Source organism: Paramormyrops kingsleyae, chromosome 15 (assembly GCF_048594095.1).
Source record: "Paramormyrops kingsleyae isolate MSU_618 chromosome 15, PKINGS_0.4, whole genome shotgun sequence".
NCBI classification, from domain to species: domain Eukaryota; kingdom Metazoa; phylum Chordata; class Actinopteri; order Osteoglossiformes; family Mormyridae; genus Paramormyrops; species Paramormyrops kingsleyae.
In genome coordinates this window covers 20,181,021-20,196,861 of record NC_132811.1, presented here as the reverse complement: position 1 = coordinate 20,196,861, position 15,841 = coordinate 20,181,021, and the positions used below count along the sequence as shown (strand labels likewise).

Below are 15,841 nucleotides of genomic sequence, written 5' to 3'. Positions count from 1 at the left end.
ATTGACAGGGGGGGGGGGGGGGCTGGGGGCTGAGGTGATCACACGGCTCGCATCCATCGCAGATGGTGGTTTCCACAGCCACCCTGTGGTCTGCTGGTGAGAGCGGACCTCAGCAGGAGATGGATAAAATGCGACATGGCACGACCCCACACCTGACAGGGCTACAGCTGAGAGCCCCCCCCCCCAGAAGAGAAATGGGGCTGTGGCTGTGTAACACGGTATTTGGCTCTTCACACAGCTCTGCCTCCCCTGGCCTCTCACACACACCCGGGACCAAGAGAAATGAATATATGCTCTCTTTTCTTACCTTAAATCATTTTCACACTGTCATTTTTATGTTCTTTAGCTGACATTAACACATTTTTCTGAGTAATTCGGTATCCATTGTGTTTCTACTGATGTACGTGAACGTCTATGTGGAATTTTTTAAATATGCTGTTGGGTCATAGGTCTGGACGCCCTGAAAAGCCCGTAGCAACAGAAGAAAAATAATACTAATAATAATTATGGTTTTATGCCTATGAACCTTGTATCTAGTGCACTGTTAAATTCAAAAATTCAAATATTCTAAAAATGTGGCAGGACACCATTTCTCTATAAAATTACTGGTATACAGCTAGAGATCAACAGACCTCTACCACGTTTGACATATATGATTAGCAAGCATGATCATCTCAGGTTCTGGTGGTGAAGTCTCCTGAAATGACAGTCTTCTCCAGGCTGGTCACCTCCACCCGAAATAGAATGGTGTGAAGAATTCCCACATGAGCGCCTTTGTTCCATTGTCTGAAAGCATCTACATGATCCTTTTGTGCTGATTTAGAAATACCACAGGGGTGTTTTGGGAGCAAACCCAGCTATGAAAGAGTAGCGTGTGTGGGCTCATTCTCTGAGGGACCTCGGTGAGATGCCTTTAATTCAGGACGTCGGTGTGGCCTCCGAGGAGGGCGCTCTTCGTGAAGCAGCTTCTGCGGAGCGTCTGGTGAGACGCTGCGGCGCGCTGGCTGGGCGACTCGCTCTTTAAAGCGTGTCCCGTTATCTCTGTGTCACGCAGGTGCAGTTTAGCGACAGACAGAGCGGCAAAGAGTTTCTCACCTACCTGACTCTGTCGCCCGCTCAGATGGGATTCCACGGCACCGGGGGCTCCGTCGAGGCTAGCCATGACCAGGTATCACGCGTGTGTCTCTGTGTCTCGGCCTGTCTTTAATTTCTCACAGGTCTCTGTTCATGTACTCACTCATTAACTGTGCGCTAATCGCCTGGCACGGACAGTAAACAGTAAAAGGTCTTTGTAGAAAGAGCACAGTGAGTCCTTAGTCAATAACGACCTCCGAGAGGTTTCACTAACTGCTTTGAAACGCTCCACTAATTCCACAGTGATGTCATCTCTGGAACGACAGAACCGACACAACTAATTGATCTGGAATTTCCCTTCCGTTTTGTTTATTTACTATCCAACTGTGTGAGTCGAATTCAATCTCGTCAGCGCGTGGGACCTGAATGGCGGTAACCTCATTTGTCACGCTTCTTTGTGTTAATGAAAAAGGTCATTTAATGATAGCTGTCCCCAGCCATGCTGTGCTACTCCTGTTCTTTGTTTTTCTGCAACCCTGAATTAAATATCCTTGAATCTCCTTCCTGGCGTCCGCATTGTACGGCACTAACCAGGCAGAAAACAAGACGCTTATGTTATCCGATGTAAATGTGGGAACACCCCCCCCGAGCACCCCCCCCCTTCTCTGTTCACCATGTCTGTCCACTGTCAGCATGGCCCGCGGAATGAAAATCGAGGGATTAGAGACTGATGTTGCTGCCAAGAGCACCGGTGTGTGACTGGCTGTTAGGGTGATGTCTTTCTCGTCATTTCGGAGCTCGCTGCTGTGTCTGGGGACAGTAGGGCAGAAGGGGAGAAGCCCGTTTTGTGACACAAACTTGCTGTTTCCACAGTAAATCACACAGTATGCATAGTAAAACGCATGGTGTGCTTGGTAAAACGTGCTATGCGTGTGGTAAAACATGGTAATCATGTGCCGGGCACGGTAAAAGGCATACCGTGAAGCTGGGTTACTCCCTGCTTTGCAGCCGTAGCTTCTGGAACAGGCACCGGACCTTGGCGACCCTGCATAGGACAAGTGGGTATAGTAAATGGATTAATAGATGGATGCACGGCAGATATTCTGACCTGTGATGGAGCTTGCATACAAACCCATTCCTGATTCACGGTCACCGTTACCTGGGAAATCCTTTCTTAGCTGGAAAAGCTCTTTTCACACAGGGAATGGGTCCTTCTAAGGTCAGTGTGACGCGGGTGGACGTGACGCCCTCCACGTAGACCACGGGCCGCTCTCAAGGTCATTGCTCCTCGGAATATGCCATGGCCTTCGTTTTAATCACACAAATGGCTCACAATTTGCAATTTGCCTTTCATTACTGGAATTGAATATGTTGCTGTCCTAAGTTAAGACCCCTGCCTTGAGACTGGCTCGCGGCTATCATTGCAAGATAACGCATTAGTAAATATGAACCGCATGAGCTTCCCAAGAATGAAAACATAATTCCTCCGAAGACAGTTAATTAGGGGCCAAGGCTCTTTTCTCCTCAGCACTGGTCTTCTTTGGGTGATTGTAATGTGGCAGACGGGGGCCTTTGTCTGTGATGTCGGGGGTGGGGGGGTTTGGATTGATTGTGCTGGTGGATGGAGTCACCTGTTAGGGGGGGTGGGTGGCTATTGGCAGCTCTGATTCATGACGGGGCCACCGCTGAGCGCGTCTTCAGAGAAAGCCCCCGCCTGGCCACCTACTGCCCGCGACGTTTGAAGTGGCCCACCGCAGCGGAGATGAAAATGTCAGTGCGGCAGGACGCCTCTGTCGGGGGTCTTCACGTTACTAAGCTCGCAGCTGTTGGAAGAGTTCTCGCGGTGTCGCGGGACGCTTGCATTATGCATCTATTGCCCCCTGGCAGCATCTGGGGTAGAGCCGTTTACGCGAAGCAGACTTTTGACACCCAAACTGCCCTTTCAGACATCATCGTGGTGAGATAAGGCAGAACGGCGCTCTGAGAGGCCTTTACTGATGGCCTCATGCTGCTTAAAAGCTCTGGTGTGCGATTGAAGGCCCCCCTGTCAGGAGGAGCACCTTTTCTTTGGTGACCCCCGGAGGTGCTGTTCTCGTGTGCTCGTTCAGTACGTGACACCCGGGGTTAGGGTTGTGGGCTACAGCCAGCTCTTCCTTCAGCTGAGGAGGCTCCAGTAAGGTCCAGGAACCACCGGCTGAGATGCCGGTGATGTGACGTGGGCCTGCAGTAAGACAGTCAGTCAGAGCTGCACATTCGTTGAGTTGAACGTCATGTTGCAGAGGCAGCAATATGCAGCTGCGTGTTACACGCTGTGTGTCAGGGATATTAGCATCACACTGAGCTCAGTTATACTGAGCTGAGTCCTGGCTATAGGGCTGGCATTTTTGGTGCATTCTGGGATATAGTCTTGCATGAATGATGGAAATTTGTCACTTGTATATCAACCTGTCACTGCCTGAAGAGATCTGGCCTGGGTTCATACTGTAAATCAGGGTGTCCCTTTGGCCTAGCCCGGGGTCATACTGTAAATCAGGGTGTCCCTTTGGCCCAGCCCGGGTTCATACTGTAAATCAGGGTGTCGCTTTTGCCCAGCCCGGGGTCATACTGTAAATCAGTGTGTCGCTTTGGCCCAGCCCGGGTTCATACTGTAAATCAGGGTGTCGCTTTGGCGCAGCCCGGGTTCATACTGTAAATCAGGGTGCTGCTTTGGCCCAGCCCGGGTTCATACTGTAAATCAGGGTGCTGCTTTGGCCCAGCCCGGGTTCATACTGTAAATCAGGGTGTCCCTTTGGCCCAGCCCAGGTTCATACTGTAAATCAGGGTGTCACTTTTGCCCAGCCCGGGTTCATACTGTAAATCAGGGTGCTGCTTTGGCCCAGCCCGGGTTCATACTGTAAATCAGGGTGTCCCTTTGGCCCAGCCCGGGTTCATACTGTAAATCAGGGTGTCGCTTTGGCCCAGCCCGGGTTCATACTGTAAATCAGGGTGTCGCTTTGGCCCAGCCCAAGTTCATACTGTAAATCAGTGTGTCGCTTTGGCCCAGTCCGGGTTCATACTGTAAATCAGGGTGTCGCTTTGGCCCAGCCCGGGTTCATACTGTAAATCAGGGTGTCGCTTTGGCCCAGTCCGGGTTCATACTGTAAATCAGGGTGTTGCTTTGGCCCAGCCCGGGTTCATACTGTAAATCAGGGTGTCGCTTTGGCCCAGCCCGAGTTCATACTGTAAATCAGGGTGTTGCTTTGGCCCAGCCCGGGTTCATACTGTACATCAGGGTGTCGCTTTGGCCCGGCCCGAGTTCATACTGTAAATCAGTGTGTCACTTTATGTTTTTGGTCAATGTTTTAGCTCTCAACTTTACCCCCATACCCCAGGAATTTATTTATTGTCACATACTTGTACACCCTTGTTGAGGCCTTTCAGAGAACGAGCTGAAATGTGGTCTTCATGACAGCGATGGTTCCCCTCCGTTCCTTTACAGCAGTGACCTCCCAGTAGAATTCTCTCTTTTTGGTTCAGGCATCGGTGCGGGGGGGGGGGCACTTCAGTGGGAGGCATGGGGCTGATCTGGGTCCCATTCATCACCTGGAGGGTACCGGCATGAGATTGCATGAGGCCATGTTTGAAGAGAGGTTCCCCAAGGAAGGGATGGGGGGGCACAGGCACCCGCCCCCGTGAGAAAACAAGGTGCGGACACAAACACGATCAGTCACGCGGCCTGTCTGTCATGTGTTTTACTTAGGAAATGACTTTCAAGTCAGGAGATTGGGAGTGCTGGGAACTCCAGCAAACCACTTGGGGGGCAAGGGGGGGGGCAGTCCTCACTAAGACTGCTTCAGTCTGACCCACCAAAGGAAGTGATTGTCGCTACAAAAATATAAACATGAACTTGCGCATTAGGGAACTTGTTGATAGTTTAAGTGGCTTCTCAAAATGAAAACACCTGATAAGCCCCCCCCCCCCCCCCCACACACACACACACACACACACAAGGATGGGCCTGACATGAGCTAAGCTGCCCTCTGAGGTCCCGTCTGTCCACACCCTCAATCTTCCTGGGCCCCGAAAACGCAGCACCAGCGATGCAAGCCTGATATGCAAGTGCGAAGCCCGAGATGCGAGTGTTAATGTGTGTGCTCCTGATTTGTTGAGATTTGAAGCGATGTAATGAAATTTATTGCTTAAATTCGCAGCTTAAGCCAATTTGACGTTAATCGTCGTCAAGCTGTTTCAAGTGCTGGAAATACTGCAATGTTGAGGGACAGGCTGCCTACCCGCCAGCCCCAAGCAGCAGTGCAGCGGTATGACCGCAGGATCTGCCCGGCTCACACGCTCCATCAAGCAGTCACGCTGTACACCTCAGTACACCAGCTCCAACTGAGACAGCCGGCTGCCACTTCCTCTGCTGCGGAAACACAGTGGGGCAGCTCAGGAAGCGGCCGCCTGATCATTTTATACCCCACATGTACACCAAAGTCAGCAGGGACGTCGTCCTTGAAGAAGATTCCAGACTGAAGTGACACGTCCGCATAGGTTCTTTGTCTGACTGTACGTATTTGATTTGATTTAAAAGTAAAAGAAACAGCGATCTTTGTCTTTCTACCCAACTCCGCACTGTATAAGAGAGGCGTTAACAAGGTTATCCGTCTGTGCCCATTAATTAGGGAGATTAAAGGAGGTGTGCAAATTTACTGATCGTTGCTGCAGCTCTCACTGAACTGTGCAAACCTTTTACACCCCACGTCCATTAATCAGGGGTCCCTTTCGGCCCCTGTCCCACCAGCGCCTGCGAGGGCATCAGGCATGGGTTATTACAGCAGCCACTTTGCTGGATTGTATCAGATAGGACTGTGATGTTCTGTTCCATTGTCGAAATTCACTTACAAAAGATTCAGGTAAATGCCAGGGACACTTTCTTTTCTCCAAGGTCGTCTTTACACGTGCTGGGTCGCCTTTCCTCACGTGACGCTTGCTCGTTCCCGCAGCCCAGGTGATTCTGCGGGGCGAGTGGCACCAATGTTCTCTCTTGCTGCAGCGGGCCACTCCGGCACCATGATAAACCTGCTGCTCTTTGCCTCTGCGTGTTGCGGTTACGAGCATTTCGGCATTAATCATGCCGGGCAGCCTCCGCAAAGGGCCGTTACGCCGCTGCTCACCAAACTGCTCACTGCTGACCAAACCCCACCCTCCACAGTAATCTCTGTTTGTAATGATTAACCGCCGATTTACCGGCAAAGAAGGGCTCTCCTCTGACACTCCGCCTTACCAAAATACAGGGAAATGTTTACAAAAGTACACTCTTCCGCAGTTGTTTTCTTTGTCAGACAAATGGCACTTGGTGGCTAGGTGTTAACTCCTTAATGGGGGCGTCGAATCAGCCCCCACCCCCCCCATTATCTTATGTAAACAATAGTGCAGCCTGCGCTCTCGTGCTCTCAGGGTTAATTTGCATGCCTGTAAACCCCCCCCCTCATCACCCGGTTGGATTTTCTCGTCAGGGACCAGAGGCGATACCGCGTCGTATTGATATCAGTTCTGTCTATTTGGTTTGAAGTATAGAGCCACCTTGAGCCTCAGCAGTTTCCCCCCCCCCCCCACCGCCAGAGAAAATGAGGCCTTCGTTAGCAGACGTGCCGCTTCCCCCCCTACCTCCACCACCTCCACACAGACAAAGCTTGTTGTCAAGGTGTGAGCTGTGATTACCCCCCCCCCCCCAAATGAAGCCCAGGTGGTATCTTATAACAGTCTTTTGGCGATTCCCCCCCCTGCCCCCCCCTCCGGCAGACAGTTTTGCCTCTCAGGGAAATAAACTATGGAATTGAGAGAATCCAGCCTCCTCATCTTGTGATGCAATAGGATCCTTGGGGTAAGTAACAGGAAGAAGCTCCCCCCCCCCCACCACGCAACGCTTGCCATCCCCCACCGCTGCCTTGCTTGTTATTTTTCTGACTGATAATAAAAAACCTGCCGCTTCATCCAGCCTCCAGCATTTTGCTTATTCCGAGATAAAGCACAGTGTCTGGGAAAAGGACTCACCCGTTCATGGGTAAATAGAGATTAGTCTGCTTGGGAAAACTGACCCCGGGTATGAAAATTTAAACGAATGAATGAAACACGAGCCACAGGAAGCAGGGCCCTTTCCCAAAAAAGCATCGTCAGAACATGGACAGTGAATCTTGCTTTTAGGGTGATGGTTCTCCCTGCTGTGACCTGTCAGCCCTCAATGCCTTCAGATGTGATTTTATTCCGCGTGTGGCAGGTGAAACTCATTAGTGACGGCCCTGCGTCCGAGGCGTAGTGCATGAAACGCGTTTGAAGAACGTTCTGGCAGCCGCCTGAGGCCCTGCAGCTCGAGGTGTGGGGTTACTTTTTAAACCTGGACCCCGCGATCTGAGACCCCGCTTACACGCTGTGACTGGCTGTTTCCTAAATGTATGTTCACTAACTGGACCAAATGGACGGTGGTCTCCTGGATTCGTCCCTCCCTGGGCCCCCGGGCCCCATCAGAGGCCCGGCTTAACCCACGGTCATGTGACCTGGCTCTGAAATGAGCCGTGTCCAGGGACATCACAGGGGTGGCACGGGCCTGGGGGGGCAGGGCTGCTGATTTATGGCGAGGCGGGGAGACGGCATGTTTTCTGGGGCTGGGGGAAGGCCAGGAGGTCTACCATTAGTACCCTGACCTCCAGGACTGTGGGTGCCCTTTGTAGAGGGGGTGGGGGCTGCACCCCCCCCTCCCCCGGTGAGAGTTGCTCACAGCCGCTTTCCCTCCAGCGCTCCCACCGTTTTACTGCCTTGCCTGTGATTAGTGCACTCTAATTGTGCGCTAAACTACAGAAGCTGGTGTTCAGGGTCTGCCTGACTCGTAATAAACAGTGCGAGGAAAGTTCACCTTCAACAGAAGAAACATCACCCCCACCTGATACTGCCTCTTTCTGGGGCAGGATGCGCTGTTCATTTATTCATTTATTTATTTTGGCTCCTCTACCCCCCTACCCCCTAAAATCCCCAGAAATCCATGGCTGCGTGTCACTGGCTGATTGGTTCTCTCGGATGCAGGTATGGTGGGCACACAGTCATAAGGCTAATGCTACACACACCCGAAAGCTCAGGTACGGGGGTTTACCATCCTCCACCCCTGTGTCCCACGCTGTTCCTGGGCAGACACCTTTGTCCATCCGCCCCTCTATGTCAGGATTTATTGTTTTCAGTAAACAGACCTTATTGATCACCAGCTGCACAATGAGCCCACGGGTATCCATGGCGACGCTGTCACGCTTTCCGGCGTGCTGCAGAATGGGGTGACTCTGCGGGGCTTCGGTGTTGCTGGGAACTTGGCAGCTCGTCTGTGGGGTCCAGGCCAGTTATTATTACAGGTACACCCCCCCCCCACACACACATTGTGCAGAACAGTAGCCCGTTTCATTGGCATTCCCCTTGCCCACGCCGGGTTGGGAGGGGGGGCATTCTCAACCCGTATGATTGAGTTGCAGCCTGTCAGAGCCCAGCGTCCCCTCTTCCTACCCCCCCTTCCCAAACGCCTCCTTGCGATGGGGCTTCATCAGCTCTCACATGCATCCTGTCGGTTTCGCTGCGGCCATTTCACAGGCTTTTCCTTGAGAAATGCAGCTTTTCAGCACCTTGATCAGCTCTCCCATAACCACGTCCTTCACCTGTCACCTCCCGCGGTTTCCTGTATCGTCCCCGTCACCCGGAACGATCCGCCTTCACACCATCCCACGCTCCGGACCTCTGTCACCAAATAAGGCAGCGTCCCAGCAAAATGCCGGGCCGGTGGGTACGCGGGACAGCACCAAGCAAATGAGCCTCCGTAAGGTCTCCGCTTAAGAGGAGTAACCGTGATATTTCGGTCATTACTCCTTTAAATGCCAGGAAGTGATTTGGTTCCGCTTCTAATCCGCTCTGTGATGCAAAGGTCTTTCCAGAGGAACCTCTGTTTGCATACAGACGTTATCAGCACGGGCCCACTGTCGTGATGCAGGCTCGCTGCATTCCCATTCAAACGAGGCGCCACGCGGGGGGGCGGGGGGGATTGGGAAAATCATTCACAATTGAAAATCTCCCCGTCTCCCTTGGCTTTTAATCATTAAGCGAGTTAATTACCGACATACCCACAAGAATGACCAAATTAACAGCTCGCCAAGGAATGGGAGACAGCCGGAATCCCCCGGAAAGGCCTGCAAAGCAACATAGCCTTTAGCATGTTTCCGTGGAAGCAGAACATCTGCTGGGAATCAGTCCGACCCCTCGGCCCGTGCTGAGGTTAAGTGTGTGCTTTGGCTGCCGTCCCTGTTGTTCTTCCCTGTTAATTCTACTTCGTGATTTCATTACAAAATTAGCCTCAAACCTGTTGACAAGTTAATAACGCGGCTGCTTCCAGAGCAGCCGTGTTTGACGGTGTTGGGTCTGACCCGCGGACGAAGCTCATTTCCACATCTCCGGAGGCAGCGGCCCGGTGTGCAGCATGGGAGAGACCATCTGGGATCATCTTTTGGGGGCTGTGTCTGTCTGCTCCGTCCTGCTGGGGTCTGTGAGCGACGTGCCGAGTTTTATCGCGGAATGTTTTTGGATGTCGTCTAACTATCGCTTAGCCGCTTTCCCATATTACAAACATAACCTCCATCTCTTTTGGAAAGTAGCTCTGCTCCTGGTATTTTCGGCAGCTGGGCCATGTCTGGCTGTTTCTGTTTCTAGTCCAAACAAACTCGCATAAGCTCATTCACCTTTTTCATTTCTGAAGCAGGAAAATTTGTTCTTTTTAAATTTTGCTTTTATTGTTCCTGTTTTTATTCACGGGGACATTCGTGTTTGCCGGAACCTTGCCCCCCTTCCAGTCCCTTGTGGTGGGCCTTAGATGCCCTGCCCCCCGTCTTGGGCGTCCCGCCTTGAGATGGGGATCCTGGAAATAGGTCCGTGCCTCCTCCTTCCAAGTGATCCACGACATGCAGCTGCAGTCCACCCATAATTTATGTCTTCCTCTGTTAGTAAAATCCATCTCCTTGGTCTGCCTCCTGTCTCCTGCCTGCATGTGTGTGTCTGTATGTATATCTGCATGTGTATTTATACATCTTGTGCCATGGCAGACTGCTTTGCCTCAAAGTTTGTGGCCTGGCGAGACCACAGGTCCTGCGTGTCTCTGCGACACGGACGTCATCCTGCGGCAGTTTAACGGCATCTCTCAAAAATACTGAAACACCTTAAACACTTTTTATGTTTTTGAATAGTTGGTCATTCATTACCTGTCTAAATTTATGGATATTTATTGATTACAGTACGTTTCTCAAAGCTACAAGGAGTGTAATATAAGGACCGATCCAAGAAGCTGTTTCTCTTGATTGAAATACTGTTATTTTGGGGTATTAAATTTTGGTTATATGCTGAGGAGATATTTCAAACCAATAGTAGATTTAACGGGAATTCGTCTGTATTATGAAGAACATTAATATTTATTTAACATTGGTTCCACTTGTGTTTTTTAGGAAGATAATCAATAACCATCGTGTGCTTTAGAGAGGTCTGCATGGCCTTCTACGCTCTCACATGCCTCTTAGGTTTCAATAAGGATGTATGAATGCAGGTCCTCATGAACCATTTCCACTTGGCTGGCGTCCTTGGTTCTGGGTCCTCATATTATGGAGATGCACACATGTCGCTGGAGTCCACCAACCCTGCGGACGCTCTCTGCACTGGGAGTTCAGCGCTCATAATGAAGGCAGCATAATGTGGCGCGGTTCTGTCTGTTTTGAGGCCCCGAGAAGATGATAAGGCCGTAACAGCCGCATCGAGAACGCGTCGCAGCGGCCTTGCGGAGTTGGTTATCTGGACGCCCTTCCTCTACCCGCCTCTTTCCATCCAGAATGTGTAACCGAGCGATTCTACATGGATCTCGCATTACTTGCTAATGCCGCTCTGATCACGCCGTGCCCCGATAGGGGGTCGCTTAGCCGCAAACGCCAAAAGCACATGTTACCGCACAGGGGACACCTGCTTCTCTCCGCCCCCTGCGAACACCCTCTCCTCCTGCTCTTCTGCTCCTCCCTCTTCCCCCATCACTCTCACTCAGCTTCTGTGGGACTTGGTTTCTGGCCCCCACCCCCTCGCTGTCTTGGGAGTGTTTTAAGGAACGAGGCTAGAACCTGGAACCCTAACCACTATTTCGGTAAATTGCCCCATTAAACATCCAGCTGTACAAATGGCTGAAGCTGGGCGAGTCGCTTCAGCTAAACGGATGTTCTGGGTAAATAAACACCGTGAGTCTCTTTGGACGGGAACGTTACAGGGCGGTGCGATGGGCGGGCGGGGCCAGATGCATGACACGGGCATCACAGAGGTTAAAGACCGGCCTGATGCAAAACCGTGTGTTTTAGCTGGTGGACCAGGTCTGGTGGGACTTGCCCTGCTGTATGGAGGGTGAATGTAGCGGGCACCCGCCCCCCCAGGACGGAAACCGGAGCCCCGGCCCGGAGAGCGGCCTGACATTCCTGCTCTCCCTCCTGTTGGGTGATTTCACAGCTCATTGAGCGGAGGCCTGTGGTATGTCCTGTTTCTGTCTCCTCTGCTGAGCTGGCTCCACTCTTCCTCCTGCGCCTCCTCCCGCGCCTCCTCCAGCACATCCTTCTCCTCTTCCTTCAGGGAGGTGAACCCCGCGTTCTGCAGCATGCCGCCAGCCGCCCCACCCACCGGGGCTTTGATGTGGTGAGCGATTGCGTGCGTCACAGGAGCCCCCCGCCCAGCCCGGGTTCGAGTTACCTCCTGCGGCAAAGGAGGCCGCCAGAGTCCCGCTTTGCTGCGGCTTTCTGTAAATGACCCGGTGCCTCGTAAACGATCGGGCCCATCCGCCGCCGCGGCCTTAGAAAGCTTCTCACGGATTTCTCTGGAGTGACAGCAGAGTTCCCGACTGGCAGAGTGCAGTAACTGCGAGCGTCACGCCGCCTGACACATTTGTGCATCATAGGGGGGCGAAGCGATTTTAATGTGCTGTCAGCGATTGGACGCCAGACCAGCTTCACTTTTCTCATATACCGTTCCTTGGACACTGATAGTACAGACTCTAAATGTTTGTTTTCCTTGAAATGTGTAAATATTTATCTTTGGATGAAGGAAGATGCATTCAATGATTAGACAAGGCTTGGCCCTGTGGGCACTGCGGCAGGGTTGGGCCGATCGCCGTCTCCCCACCAAAGACGCCTCGGGAAAAGGCCGGATCGCTCCCAGCTTTGTTCTCTGCGTTGAGGTAGCAACCAAACCAAACAACAGCGTGTTAGGTGGGGTGGGGGGGGGGGGGGGGGGGGGGGCAGCTTGATGGTTTTGGACCCAGTGCCATGAGAAATTGCATTTGATGCAAATTCTATCTGCGTCAGCGCCCCTGATGGGGAAGGGGGGGGCGGGGGAGGCAGAGCCAGGCTGGAGTCACAGAATTATCACAGAATTATACACGACTGGGCCATTACCAACACCATTGATCGAGGTACCCCTCCCACCCACCACCCCCCCCAGTTTTACTGAAGTCATCCACCAGCCCGTTAAGCCAAACGCCCCACTCCCCCCCCCCCCAGTGATGAATGCCCCCCCCACCTCTGAGAATGGAGAGGCTTAGCCGGAACATTCATCACCCCCCCCCAGCACCCCCCATCAGCACTGACCCAGAACGCCGAGTGTGGGACCAGCGACCGCTGTGATGAAGCCGCAATCGGGAAAACCATTAAGGCTCCCGGGAATGACGGATTTCCTCCTTCCTCCGCCACGGAAGTGAAGCCCTTGTGAAATTCAGGTATTATTTTACAGCCATTGAACTGCATCCTAATAGATGAATGAAAGTCAAATATCTTAATTTTGCAACCTAATCCTGCTGGCCATTGTTATCTAAAGGCAGGGTGAGGCGTTTGGGGGTGGGGGGGGGGGGGCTGTTTGATTGGACACCCCCCCCCCCTTTCATTTCCTCGTTGACAGAGATGTCTGGCTTCCCGGCCTGTCTGCTAGACTAAACATATTTCATCGCGTCCATGTCACACTTGGTGTCCATCAATGGCCGCTTTATCTCATTAGAAAAATAACGGTGTCAGTGGCTGATGCTGTGGCAGATAGCGGGCTATTTATTTTAGGGCCCACTGTCCGGGGCTGTGCGGGCCGGCTCTGCCTGGCCTTTATCAGGGCCCGATCCCCCCTGATGATTCATGGTGTTTATCTGCCAGCAAGAGGAAGAGCTGCGCTGCGTATGGAGGGCGGCCTTTCGCACGCCATGGCCCGCGACCTGCCAGCCCTGTTCTAGGGGAAACCCAGGGGCCATCCTTACCATCAGATGGCGACGGGCGGCAGGGTGATGAGGGCCACCCGCGCTGTCCACCCCGGTGTCTGGAGATGATGGGTATTTCTGTAGGGTCCCTTTGAGAGGATGATGGGTCATTTTGTAGGCCCTTTTGTAGGGGATGATGGGTATTTCTGTAGGGTCCCTTTAAGAGGATGATGGGTAATTTTGTAGGCCCTTTTGTAGGGGATGATGGGTATTTCTGTAGGGTCCCTTTGAGAGGATGATGGGTAATTTTGTAGGCCCTTTTGTAGGGGATGATGGGTATTTCTGTAGGGTCCCTTTGAGAGGATGATGGGTAATTTTGTAGGCCCTTTTGTAGGGGATGATGGGTATTTCTGTAGGGTCCCTTTGAGAGGATGATGGGTAATTTTGTAGGCCCTTTTGTAGGGGATGATGGGTATTTCTGTAGGGTCCCTTTGAGAGGATGATGGGTATTTCTGTAGGGTCCCTTTAAGAGGATGATAACACTTTTTCAGTTCACAGTCAATATTCAGCAGATGTGACGTTATCTGTACACATCTCAAACAAGCCCCCTGGCAGTGTGTTCAGGGCCACATTGGGTTTTAAGCCTAACAGAAATGCATTTTCATTTTGGGTTTAGGTCACGGTTATCTGCCTGCCGGGTGATTTTCTTGACAAAAACTCCCCTTCTGGAAGGGTGAGAGGTGTCTCTGGAGCGTCAGCCGTAGCTTTTCTGGAAGCATCCATGGAGATGGAGGTGCCGACAGCCTCCTTCCCCTCCATATCAGCACACACTCGTCCACATTGTGTCGCACTCATGAACCTGATCCGTGGCTCTGGGTGTGACCACCTGGCTTCCTTTGTGTGCTGATCCGCTGCTAATTTTTGACTCTTTATTGTGCTGTCAGTGAGGCCCTCAAATGTGCTGAGATATGGTGTCTGGCTGAGCCGCACTTTTACACGCTTTTCTGCAAGGACGTTTCAGGGCTATTTGTCAACATAGATTTCTGCTCTATGTTCATCTCTCTGCTTAAAAGATGAACTTTAATGTCCAGATCCAACCGTAAAAGTAAAATAAGAATTAGTGTTTCTATTTGGAGTTTTTTGCCACGGGGGGCCAGAGGCGGGAGGGGGGTGGGGGCGTTATTACTTTCACACCAGAAGAATCAATCCCTAATTGGAGTGCTGCTAATTCCTGGTTAATTTGCATTGGGGGGGGGGGGGCCTGGGGGGCTGTGCGAGGATTTAGGGGGCAGGGGTGCATGCACACATCTGCCCAGGATTTCTGCACCTCTTTTGGCCCCCCCACTAAGTAGTGGGGGCGGGGGCCACTCAGCGTGCAGCTCGCACCATTCGGGAGATTTATGTCACCCCCCCACCCCCGGCACATGGGACGCTCTGCACATCTGGACCCAATCGGCAGGAGCCAGAGAGCATGTGTCAGCCGGTGCCAGCCACGCTTACCCCGCTCGGGCCTGGCTGGGCCCGGTCTGATACGGTACCAGGTATTCCTGCACAAATCAGCTCCATGTGAGGAGATTCATGTTTCCCAGAAGAGATCGGATCTCAGCACGATCGCCTTTCCTGCAGAATAAAATTTATTCCTGAACGTCGCTCTCGCTACACGGCCGCTAGCTCGCTCAGGGACGGAGAGGCGACTGGGGACAGAGCACGCCTCTGCGGGGGAGGGTGTTACGGAGGATTTAAATACTCTGCTTACACCTCATGGTGCGCCAGAGGTGACCTGACCTTCAAACCTGTGGCAGACTACTTTTAAAATATCATAGAGTGAGTTTGTCTGTAATAATGTAGGTGTAGTTTTACAAAAATGGCCGAAACGTTTTGGTGACTTTGAATGTCCTGAGGTATCAAAACACAGAACATTCCTGCATGTGCATTTGCGTAAGAGGATCTGGACTCTGTTTCTGATGGCATGCCTGCGTCGTCACACGCGTCACCCCCACGACCCCAGCGGCCATCTTGGCACATGCCTGAGTGCTGACTCATGGCAGAGGCCAGCCGGACCCCCACCTGACAACCGTCTGACATCTCGCTCATGGGGGGCCATGTCTGAGACCCCAACACATTATTCATGGATCAGACAGGTCTAGTACCATATTCCCACTGCGGCATTCCCTTGTGGGGTTATCAGAAGCATTGAGTGGGCCAGTATGTTACTGGTTTGAGTCGATTCTGTCAGATTTCCTTTTCACCATGTTTCTTAAGCTCTTCTCCACCCCTAACCCCCATCCACTTTTCAAACAGGCAACATCTCACCTCCACCCGCTTCTCTATTGGGCCACCCCTCACCTCCACCCGCTTCTCTGTTGGGCCACCCCTCACCTCCACCCGCTTCTCTGTTGGGCCACCCCTCACCTCCACCCGCTTCTCTGTTGGGCCACCCCTCACCTCCACCCGCTTCTCTGTTGGGCCACCCCTCACCTCCACCCGCTTCTCTGTTGGGCCACCCCTCACCTCCAC

General features: G+C 52.4%; 1 protein-coding gene across 5 annotated transcripts in view; it reads left to right on the top strand.

The window, feature by feature from the left end:
• stau2 (staufen double-stranded RNA binding protein 2) overlaps window positions 1-15,841 on the top strand; it is a 70,878-nt gene that overhangs the window by 52,613 nt on the left and 2,424 nt on the right. For 3 of the 5 annotated variants that reach the window (XM_072699794.1, XM_072699795.1, XM_072699793.1), the window contains exon 13: window positions 1,055-1,168. The exons of the other annotated variants lie outside the window; for them this stretch is intronic. In XM_072699794.1, the coding sequence (XP_072555895.1) occupies window positions 1,055-1,168 (114 nt within the window). The remainder of the gene's footprint in view (window positions 1-1,054; window positions 1,169-15,841) is intronic. 5 annotated transcript variants of the gene reach the window in all.